The sequence below is a fragment of the Clarias gariepinus genome, chromosome 27 (genome assembly GCF_024256425.1).
Source record: "Clarias gariepinus isolate MV-2021 ecotype Netherlands chromosome 27, CGAR_prim_01v2, whole genome shotgun sequence".
In the NCBI taxonomy this organism is placed as follows: domain Eukaryota; kingdom Metazoa; phylum Chordata; class Actinopteri; order Siluriformes; family Clariidae; genus Clarias; species Clarias gariepinus.
In genome coordinates, this window is record NC_071126.1 from 2518517 (window position 1) to 2530862 (window position 12346).

The 12346-nt window shown below is 37.2% G+C and overlaps 1 protein-coding gene across 3 annotated transcripts in view; it reads right to left on the reverse strand.

Moving 5' to 3' along the window:
• Nucleotides 1-3363: 3363 nt before the first annotated feature.
• The window catches only part of kita (KIT proto-oncogene, receptor tyrosine kinase a), a 29636-nt gene continuing 20653 nt past the window's right edge, over nt 3364-12346 (reverse strand). For all 3 annotated transcript variants that reach the window (XM_053489074.1, XM_053489073.1, XM_053489072.1), the window contains exons 16-21: nt 12141-12274; nt 9535-9657; nt 8496-8607; nt 7780-7879; nt 6869-6974; nt 3364-6772 (exon numbers count right to left, since the gene is read on the reverse strand). In XM_053489074.1, coding sequence (XP_053345049.1) covers nt 6599-6772; nt 6869-6974; nt 7780-7879; nt 8496-8607; nt 9535-9657; nt 12141-12274 — 749 coding nt within the window. In that variant the 3' untranslated portion in view covers nt 3364-6598. The remainder of the gene's footprint in view (nt 6773-6868; nt 6975-7779; nt 7880-8495; nt 8608-9534; nt 9658-12140; nt 12275-12346) is intronic.

Consider the following 12346-nt stretch of genomic DNA (forward strand, 5'->3'; position numbering starts at 1 on the left):
CTTGCATTTCTTAATCTCTTCACTCCATCTTGCTTCACTGCTGGTTCTCCTTTCCTACTAACTTCCACCATCTCTCTACTGTTCTGTACACAACGTGCAGGTCAAACTGTCAGTGAAGCCACAGAAACCACAGGAAAGCAACACACTTATTAAAGGAGATCTCTCTCTCTCTCTCTCTCTCTCTCTCTCTCTCTTTCTCTCTCTATTTCTAAGACAAACATGTAGTCATGTGTCAAATTTATGCACACACACACACACACACACACACACACACACACACACACACACACATATATACTATACATATATACTAATATAAAGGCTGTTTTTAAGAGGTATTTGCTATAGGCGTATCACATGCAGTCAGTCATACTGCTCTAAGTGCAGAGTTGACTAGAAAGCACACCAGGTACCTTGTTCACCCTTCAGAGCAATACAAATAAGTGTATTGTGTGGCGCAGAATCAACTGACTTCTTCTTACTGCTGCCAATTTTGAGCAATAACATTTTTAAAAATTAGTGTCCGAACTTCACCTGAAATTACTTCAACATTTCACAAACTCTTATTGCCGTATAAATGTAAGCATAAGTTACTGGGATTTTAATGGTGGATGGCTATATTCAATATTGGTCCCCCAAATGTGCTCAAATGCAACTCTAAGAATGTGGCCAAAAACACATGCAAAAACAAATACATGATTTTATTCTTTCTTACTCAGAAAATAATGTATTGTATTAACACATTTAACAAAAACCTGGAACACTGCTAAACTTGTGTTAAAGGGAAAGTATCCTATAAAACATGCAAACTCACATTTAGTCATTTTTAACAATGCAAAGTGCATATACAAACAAAAACACAAGAAAACACATTCTCTGCTTTTTTTCCTATTTCCATTTTATATTGGTCAGTGCTTAAACAAGACCTGTTTCCAAAAAGTGGATTTTTCCCCTATTGTGACCTCATATAAGAAGACACCCTCCCCTGGTTTGTTGCTCAGCTCTGCTGTTCTCTGATGGGGGGCGTGGCTCGGCAGGAGCTCATTTGAATATACATTGGAACCACATGGTTGCAGGAGGAATGAAACAGAGGGAGATTGGATCAGATATGAAATAATGCATTATCTGGGGGTATTTTAGTCCTAATTTTAACTGGACCTGTTTTAACTTATTAAGGAAATATGAAACCTTCAAGTCTGATGTGTTTTGGGGATTCAGTGTATAAAGATAAGTTATCATTAATTAACAATCAATAGTAAACAATAAATAGCTGATCCTGGAACAACCTTTATATCTTTACCATGTGGAATGTGGTGTTCACCTCAATGGCCTTCATAAAATGTCTACTAAATACTTGTCGTATTTAACTTCTTAGCTCAGCTTGGCAGATACAAAGTATTTCAGGAAAACTTTCATAGAGGTTTCTTTTTTGCTTTGTTCCAGTACAATGCCAGTTTGTTTTATGCTTTGACTTAATTCACATCCACGTTAAACTTAAGGGGCTTTTCTCATTCAATTCTTGGTGAGTAAACAACACTAGAAATCAATTAAAACAGAGAGAGAGAGAGAGAGAGAGAGATTTCGTAAATTTTCAACAGGTGTTTCTCATTTATTGAATTAGGACACGCTGGTAAACTCTCCCTCTCTCAGCTGGCCACTGAGCCGTCTCAGGTGCTGCTTACTCACTGTGTGTTTTTGGCAGGTTTCAATAGTGGGAAATCCTTCTTCTCTTATCAGATAGATGAGCAAACAATGAGCTCAAACTATGAAGGAGAAGCATAAGCACCGGATGCAGTACAGGAGAGATGGGACCTCTTAACTGGAAGTTTCATCTGGAAGAAACAAGCTTTTACAGAACACAGGATCAAATTCTAAATAAATATTTGAACTTGCCATGTTGCCAATGTCAACACTTTTTACAAGAACGTTTTGTCATTTGTGTGACTAGCTGAAAGCAGATGTCCGGTCCTGAGTTTGGGCCAGACCCTGGGTCATGAGATATGGTTTATAGTTGTCTTTTAGGATAATCAGGATTCAGCAGTTAACTGCTTCAGAAATCCAACTATTTAAAGTAAGATCAGAAATGGTGAACCATTGCCCTAATAAAATGCACAGTGAAAAAATGTTTTTGCAATCGAGAAAGCTTTTTAGAAACTTGAGTGCTCTCCTAAATTCTTGGAAGAGAAACAAACCATTAAAAGTATATAAAAAAAGTATTAAAAATTAGCCTAATGAGAGTTCTAAACAGCATTATACAAGAGTTAGTTCTGGCTAAGAACTCTAATTGGACCAGAGGCCTTCCATGAGTGCTGATAATGGATGATAGCACTGGGAAGTTTAACTATATGCATCACTCGGTGTCCCAGGCGTCCTACAGTCATTAATTACACTGTCACAGCATGGATGAAAGTAGGTCAGTACTGTCCGCAGGACTGAGAAGAGAGCAGCTTTCTGCAAAAAAACAAACCCAATAAAACAAAACAAAAAAACACACAAAACCAGTCACAAAGCACTTTCAGTAAGAATTCATTTTAATGTAATGTTTTCTTAAAAAAAATACGCTGACTCCTTAATAAATGCTGCTTAGTTGTTCTGGATTGAATCTGAACTGTTGGTGTTATTTTGTTTACGGCTGCAAAGCTAACTAGCGCCTGATACAAGGCTGATATCCAAATAGCTCTCGAACCCCTGATCAAAGACACTACTTGGAGTGTGTGACATGTGACTGTACACCCCACTGTACATAGCACATTAGTTTTCCATTTAATGCTATTTAGGATTCAATTCCAGAAGTTAATTTAACTGATGTTCTAAAGAATAAGTGGAAATATAAAGAGGAACTCCATAGCTTATTTCTCTGTTCCTTTTCTATATGTACCTGTAAGAATTTAAAACTACTTTCTCCTCTGATAATTACCCTAACGGTCCGTCACAAGCTTCGCCACGCTCAGTTAGTTAGTTCAGAGGGTCATTTAAGGATATATGAATATGATATGATAAATAACTGATTAAATAAGCAAACAAATCATAATCCCATGATAATAAATGGTGTTTGTACAAAAGCAATATCACACTCGATGGTACTGAATGGCTGGAAGACATAGAAGATGAACATCTCAAATAGAAAGCTCAGCAATTACATGTTTGATAATTAGGTTTTTACAAAAACTGTGTGATCTAGTGTACATGTGACAAACAAAGATTTATTTTGGTAACATTAAAAATAGAAAATGGAACTGCAAAAAGTTTTAAAATCTTGTTTTATGTGTAACACAGCTTTGTCTTAACAACTTACAGTATTTGTAACATTTTGTATGTTTATTAACCTTATACAAAGAAAGTAAATAACATTCCAACACTAAATTATTTATATTTCAATATCTTTATTTACAGTGTTATAATAACAAGACATGACAAACACGAAATACAGAACTTACACAAAAAAACAATTTTAAACGCTTGCACAAATAAAAACTTTAAAATAAATATACAATGATGAAATGCACAGAACAAACCTTCTTTTCAAGGGACAAAAAAATCTTCGATAATTTGTCCAAAAAAAAAAAACAGACCTATTGAGATAATCCATGCATTATCATATAGTATTTACCACATGATGAAGTTACTTCGGTTTACATGATCTGTGATTAAATGATTAGATACTAGCTGTACCAAATGTGAGGAAGCACATCTGCTACAGGCATTTAAGCCACCTGTTATGTAGAGACCTTAATGCATACATACTGTACAGTCGATGGGTGGACCTTGTACTGTAGATTAACATTTATGCAAAGGAAATTTTAAGTAGCATGTACTGTAAACCACATGCACACACACAAAATGGGTTGCACTTAAATGTTTACAGCATTAGATGTAATGAACGTACCATTTTGCCCTAAAATAGTGACACATATTACTATAGAGCAAGAACAAGCACAGAAGTGGTATTGTGCCCACAAAACCAACAGTCAGAAGCCAGTTTGTGGTGTACAGTGTATTTGACAAGCTGTATACAAGATAGCTCATCAGTGCTCTGGTGTCTAACCAGCAAGAAGACCTGCATTATGCTACAATGAAAACGCACACTCATACGCACACAGATGCATACACACACACACACACACACGCAAAAGTGCAGACAGATGCCTCTTCTGAACAATGTCTCAGTGTGGGAAGAGAGTGAGAGGGAAGCAGTGGAGGTGGGATAGAGAGCGACTGGGATCTCCCCAACTCTGGAAGTGACGCTTCCGCTGGAGGAAGCAGCTGGACACAAAGAACAAAAAGAGAGCTGGGAAATCAGCTAGTGACGGCTGCTTGACTACTGATGTTACAACTTGCTCTATCTGGCTCAGTCTGAATCACTCAGTTCATAGAAATAGGATCCATACCAACTCTCCATCTCTAATGCAGGGCTGCTTTTTTTTTTTTTCAAGTGGGATGGTCACGAACGCCCTCATTGGCTCTTCATCAGAGCAGCTACACTTCCACGTTCTACTCTTCCATTCACTGACATGACTGACATGTCATTGGCTGTTCATATGGAGAGTGTGCACCCATCGGCATGTGTTTCTCATGAGCACTAGCTTTTTGTCGGCACTTTCCTCAACAGCACGTTTCTTATTGACAGAAGAGCAGAAATCTAATCTATGGGATTAAACGTGAGGCAAGACACTTTATGTTGTATTGAGAGCATTTTAAAATGATGCATCTACTTAGCTTAATTCTAACATCCTAAGCTTGAATGAAATTTTCCGCAGTGATTATTGTTCATATAATGTATTGAATGACAAAAACGGTTATTTCTTTACATACATGTGAATAGAAAGGATAATATACAGTGCAATATCTTTGTATGAACAAGCGTCAGTAAAACTTTACATATCTACAACAACAACAAAAAAAACTCTGCCTCTAGGTCAATGTCTTAAAATGATGAAACTGGTATTTCCAAGCTTTTCTCTGTTCCTGAAATGTTTCAAATGACCAAAAAAGTTTCTACTTAGCTCCTACATAAACCATAAATCTAGGTAAAAGCACCCAAACCACAAATATCCATGTGAAATGTGATGTAAAGTCTGTCTCTCAATAAAATGTACAGTACTGTATACTTTTCACCCACGCCCATGCCCATGTCGAGAAGGGCTCTATCAAAAGTTTCACACAGTATTGGACAAAATCCTTCGCATAATACTGATCTTAAAGCTCGGCGTTTGCACTTTAACACTTTGAGACGCTACTTAAATTGGTTCCCTGAAAAAAAAAAAAGAAATGCAGGAATAGAAGTCGAATAAGAAGCATTGTCCTTGCTCTGTAACAAAAACAATTAAAACTGATGTCTAATAAGCACTAAGGAAAAAAGCGCGAGTCGACATGTAGCTTATACTACTCATTGCAGCTACCACAAATGTAGAGACTGGAGGGAAATAACATGCACTTCACCAAATTATTAAGCTGTCATTTGAATATAAACAAATCGTGGTGTCAGAACTGTTCTTGATCTGCAACTGAATAATACTGAGGCAGTGTACTAAACCACTAAAAGCTGCCTAAACCCATCATACCATACCAAACACAATACAAATAGCACTATACCAGTAATGTGTGCTTTTAAAAAGGAAAGTCTTTATGACATATACTATATATAGTGTACTGCTAAGAAGACGCATCTACATCCAATATAGTGATTGATCAAGTCTTAAAAAGTGCTTTTCTGTACAATAACATCTGTATTGACCTATCACTTTAGGACAAAGACATAAGGCTTTAGTTTTTGTATCAGCGCAAAAATAAACTGTTGGTTGCTATGTTGGATTTGACACTATGCAAATCTTTTAAGATTGTGCTCTGTTTCTAATTTCCTGACCATAACTTAACAGTCTGCTGTGATATAAAATTTATTAATTCATTATTGCCTTTATTGCCCCCCCCCCCTTAGCACAGATGGAGGGCTAAGATACAGCTTAGTTCCTACAACCTGGTGTTTTCTATTTTTCCCTGCATTCCAACACATTGTTGATTTCCAAACGAGCCTGCTAGACATTTCTCCCTTTGTATGTTTTGGATTTGGGATTTTTGGCATTAAATATACTTCCAGTCAAGCCTCGGCATTTATGAGAGATTTGCTGTTCTGCTTTACCATACCACACGTTTAGCTGGTCAAAGCTTTAACCATTGCAATCTTGTTTTATGTTTATTATGTGTTGTATGCGCTATGATTATTAAAATAAAGCCTGATACAGGGTAAGTTGTTCCCGAGTACCTATGCAGAGTTAGAAATCGTACCGCAAGAAGACCAGGTCAGGCCTGTTGTGCAGAAGCGAAGGTGCCAATCAACCCTACTGGAACATCAATGAACATGAAAAAGAACTTAAAACGCTCCCTAAAATTTCCATGTCCCATTATCCTGAATCAATGGGGAGTGAAGAGTGAGTGTACTCTGTATACTACCCCACATTAGTAAGGGGAAAAGAGTAGAAAGATGAGATGGGACTTCTTTCTGCCTTTATGATCGTTCCAGCCAGGGTTCACACATTCCACTCGGCCTACGTTTGTCTGAAAGGCTTACAGTCTTAGTAGATAAACCAGCAGAGTTTTTTTCTTAAGCTCGTGGCTGCCTAGAAGCTGCTTCCTCCGAAAAAACCTCGTCACCAGACAGTAGGGGCAGAGTGGGAGTGCTTTGATCGCTTCCTGAATTACGACGTGAGGAGGGAGGAAAGGGCTCCTCGCGGGGACTTGCGACTACGGGCAACCTGGAGCTGAAGTTCAGATAGATCTATGGGAAGGAAGAATATACAGAAGTAAACATTTGCTTTAGATAGGTTAACAATACTAAGGCAGCGCTAAAAATGGCTGTTTAATGAGGACGTACATGTTTGGTGCTGTCTGAGATTTGCTGTTCAACCTTCTCCACTATCTTGCCAAATGAGGGTCTCCTGGATGGGTCTGCCTCCCAACAAGACCGCATGATTTCATACCTAAAAAAGAAGAAAGCACATATACTGTAATTAGTGAAAATAGTTCTGAGAGATCTGTTAAAATCCCTCTCAACAGTATACTGTAGATTAATTGTAAATTTGTATTACTATCATTGTGCAAAATTATGGTTTTACCTCCACTCTATGTTTGGGCCTCATTCTTGAGTGACAAACCATGCATACCTTCTCTCACACGCACAAATTGTATTTTTACTCACGCAAACCCCTATTCATGCGCTCACTCTATGCTCGTATGGGCTGCCAGATCAAACTAACAACATCCCACTTACACAGTGCTGAAAACACAGGGTCTCCTATAACAATAAGCCCACATGATAACATCTATAGCTACCCTAGTTTTATATGCACATACTTTGTTTCACTAAAATTAGCTTTTTTTATTTTAGACACATTCTTTTTAACGCACGTTCAAAAAAGTAGAGCAATTACAGGAAAACCAATCCGAGGACACTGCACGCTAAACTTTGCCCAGTATAACCAGTGTGGAACAAGTTAATTCAGATTGGAAAGATAACAGCCAGTCAGATTTAATGCTGCACTCATCACTGTTTTATTTCTTATATCTTTTCTTATCTTTTTTTTTTCAACTTCTTTTGCACTCTATTGATAAAAAAAAAATAAATCAGTACTATATTTAATCTTCTTGTGAACTACAGTGAAGGACAGTCTGTGTTCATATAATCAAAAAGGTTTACGATGCTGATTTTAATGAATATCGTCTCATATTGCACTTGAATGAAACTTTTATTTTATGGTTTTATCTAAAAGAAAGAGGAACACTTACATTTCACCAGGAGCAAACTCAGGAGAATCCATTCTGTATCCTTCTTTGATCATCTTGTAGAATTTTGAATCTACAGGTACACCCGGGTAAGGACTGCTTCCTGAAAATTTTAAGCAATAATTAATAGTTAAGGTTTGCTCCTGTTCCAAATCACTATGACTTCTAATAACTTTTCAAATAAAAATCCCAAGTACAATGCTCATTTTAAAACTTTTTACTTGGACAGTTTTGGTAGGGATTTTTTTAAAAATAAAATAAAATTATATTCATTGCGCATTTTTTTGCAGTCAGACTTCTTTGCTGTACTATCAGTGATCGTGAGATCACGTTCATGTTGAATTCAGAACTTTTCACATTTATAAGGATGCCTTTATCTCAAGAGACATATGTTCTTTCTAGTCCTTGTCAAAAACATAACCAAATGCTAATCCAAAGTAGAAGAGTACTATCAGGCTAATACATATTGTGTTCGGTTCATCACACCAGCCAAACAGATGACACTCACACACACACACACACACACACACGTGTTAAATGTTCAGGCTGCGCTCATTACAAGGAAGCCATTACACACAATTTTAGTAGATCACATGTCCACACTGCTCACTCTTCCCAATGTTCACTAAAACATAGCCCTCACATTGATAAATGATGCCTACACATTTATTATGTTTAATTCACATCTGCATTCATGTGTGGAAATAAATGAAACGTACCCAGAGAGAAGATCTCCCACAGCAAGATGCCGTAAGACCAGACGTCACTTTCAAACGTGTATACACACTCGAATATACTCTCAGGAGACATCCACTTCACCGGCAGACGGGCCTGCACAAGATAGGTCCATTACAACAGTTTTGTTTTCGTAGGTGATTCATAAGTTTTGACTTGCAAAGAACGTTTAGTCTTTTTATTCTTAGTCACTGTTATAAAGTTGGTTTTGGATTTAAGTGTCCATGCTGATATATCGCCCTTATACCCAGAGCCGAGTTCAGATATTCATCAGACTGCATGGCTTTATGGTTTAGTACGAGGGGTGTTCAAGTTAGAGCTGGATTGTGCAGAATAACAGAACACAGAGAGTTATGAGAGTAAAATCTTCCTTTATTCTTTTATATAATTCCCTGTTACACTAATGCACTTATTCCAGCGTTTCACTAGTGCTTGGATACATCAAGTTTTCCCAGGACGCTGGGGCCAGACTGCCTGCTTCTTGCTCATGTCTGAAACGCTGGCCTCCCCTGAACTCCTTTAATGGCCCAAAGCATGTGGAAATGGCTTGAAGTTAAGCCGGGAATGTAATGGACTGTAAGTTGGCAACAAGTTCAAAAATCCGATGTTTTACTTGCTAAATGTTTACAGAGACGACTGCAGTGCGCATCGCCAGAATCATTATGCATGGATTTAAAAGCCTTCTTTAAAATGTTTGCACCATTCAAATGTTTTACTGTGGCTAACTGTCTCATCACCGTATTGTGCTTGAAGTCTATATCCATGTCAATTGCTTTTACACCTCACCAGAAATTTCATCACAAATCCCACTTTGACTGGAACAACCCTCGTGGTTCCATTACCTTAAAAAGATTCTAATATTCATAAGTTTAAAGAGTATAATTTTTTCACATTCTTCTCTTTTTAAGAATTCATCCATAATCCTTTCTATTTATGAGGATTTTCTTTTGTATTTTTTAAATACTAGACATGTAAATACAAGACATGTAAATCATAATATTTGGTGTCTGGAGCACAACTTACATTTCCCTTAACTACATAGTTGGAGTCAGTAGTGATGTCACGGGCAAGTCCGAAGTCGCAGATCTTGGCCACTCTTCCTTGAGTAAGGAGGATGTTTCTGGCTGCCAGGTCTCTGTGAATACACTGAACACACACACACACACATGCACAAAAAAAAAAAAAAAACCCTCAGTTACAGATTTGGGAAACATTCCATATTAAATATCAGGAATAATGTGACAGAATGTGTTCTCATTAGCACTGAACTGCTGAAGTCTGTTTACATGGTGCTGCTAAAATACTTAGAAGAATGTAAGAATGACTTGGTGTGCGATCTCCCACAAATATCTATCTGATCCCTAAGCTTAGATACTCATACACGTATTTACTTTGAGTTCTTACAGACTACAGGTTACGCTTCACGGACTTAAGCAAATGGTTAAGCAAAGCAGATTTGCATGTATTGCCACAAAAAACAACTGCAACCCAGACAGTTGAACAATGAGTAAGAGAACTGACACAACGTTGTCATGGTGAGGAGCTAATAGTAAAATTTAACACATTAGTATTCACAATCTTTCATACATCTCCGTTATTACTATCTAGAATGTTAATGTTTTTAGCAAGGAGCTGTAAGTTCTATACCATTCTTATTACCTCAACATTAAGCTCATGTTTGACATGAAATTAACACTTTGGACAATGTAAATACAGTACATACAAAACTACTTGGGGCAATATAAAATATATGAATGTAGCCTCATTAAATAAACCTTGGTGAAAGAAGAAACCTGTGCAAAAGTCACACAATTTAAAAATCGGTTGTTTATGTAACAACCTTAGCAGCGACCTCATTTCCCCTCTCGTCTGTTCCAATCACTCAGCATTCAGCATCAGCAGAAACTAATCATCTAAACATCTGTCATCATCTGCATCTGTTTCTCACTGTTTCATGCCTTAAGTTAGATGCGTTAACAAACAAAAAACATCGCTGGAATGAATGGAATGAAAATGAGAAACTAACACTTGAGCCAAAAAAGTCCTTCAGTAAAGTCTGGCTCTTTGGAAGCAAAATATAAAGAAATAAGTGATGCTGCAATATTGTGCACAGTACTGTATCAGCTATAAGTATATGCTAATATTTTGTTGTTTTTTTGGATTCATTTGTTTAATTTAACTAAATTCTATTAAATTATATTTGTATAGTGTTTTTAACAAGAGGCATTGTCCTTTGGCTGTTGTCCACATTTATATAAAAATGTTATTGGGATGATGTTGAATGATGTTGTAATTCTAACTTTGAAAAAGAATGTTGGTCCGATATTGTGTTTTGTGTGTAAATTGTCAGTATAACTACATTAGAACAGCCTACAACGATAATGCTCATGCTGGGACAGAACTAGGGCTATTCATGATTACTAACCTCACATAGTATCAGACATCCATTTAAATCCAGCCTGATCCACAGTTGTGTATTAAGATTAAGATTCAATTATTTGTCACATGTACAGCACAGTAAAGAAGTAAGTCATAGCCCAGTTAGGAAGCTGGGGCAGCCAGGATTTAGAGCCCCTGGAGTAGATAGTGTTAAGGGATTTGTGCTGGGGCTCGAACCCCCGACCTTTTGACCAACAGGCCAGAACCCACAGGCTTAACTGACTGAGGCACCCCTAGATTACATGATTATATGTTGTAAACTGTTAGAAAAATATACAATATAACATTATATATTTTGGACTGATTTGTAATTGACAAATTTTATACAAGGATTTTCTTTTTTGGGTTTAAGGCAAGTTTTTTTTTTTAGTAGAATATGTGGGCTGCCTACAGTAGATGTCTCATAAGATCTACATAGATATCTTAAAGGTAGTTAGACAGGTATATTTAATCAAGCAGAAAATAAACACCCTTTTAGCACAAATCTGAAAAAGCTCTTCCCTGGATATTTACCTTTGTATATAAATTTAAGTTGACAACTCTGAATTTAGTTAATTGACGGCAGTCAAAGAATTAAATATAATGTCTTGAAACACATGTAGGACCCCAAAACTCCCACAAGCTACATGTTTAAACGTCAATGGTTCAACCACTGAAACGCTCGATAAATGGAAAATCAGTATGAATGCACTCTCGAAAGGTTTTCCAGAAAAAACAATGAGCTTTTCTCATTTGGCAGCCATTATTTCCAAATTCTCAGAAGAGCCCAAGTCAAAACATGCTGGGACCTTGGAGATCTATGATAGTTTAATAGTCAGCAAACAAGTTCTAATTTCTCCCAAAATCGCCTATTTGTTTGCCATAAAAATATTCTCAAAGCACGTTTGAATGTGCAATGTCTTATTTCAATAAACAGTGCTCGGTCAGTTGTTTTCACAATGTCTATTTTGGCAATGAAACCCAGCGATTTGGTCAGATGATAACCGTGTTGAGAAATGTGATGTCTGTGTGTATGTGTTTTGACACACTTGTAAGGATGTGCAGGCGTGCCTGTAGACATGTGAGCGCTATCTCTGGTAATCTGAACCATGACTGAATCGCCTAGGATATCGCCTTGCTATTGGGGGTCATGACAGAAACGTGGAGAAACTAACATAGAGTAAATTAAACAAAAAGTCCTAAGTCCTTACATTTTTAGATGCCAAGAAGTCCATGCCCTTAGCAACTTGATATGAGAAGCTGAGGAGGTCTTCAGTGTCCAGAGCCAAACCGTCTTCTTGCAGAACTTCACTGAACACATCACAGTCTGTGTAAGAGCCAGCACCTAAAAGAATAAAGAAGTAATAAGTGAGTCAGTGGGAGAAAACATGAAAAGAAGTGAAGAGGATAAAAAGAG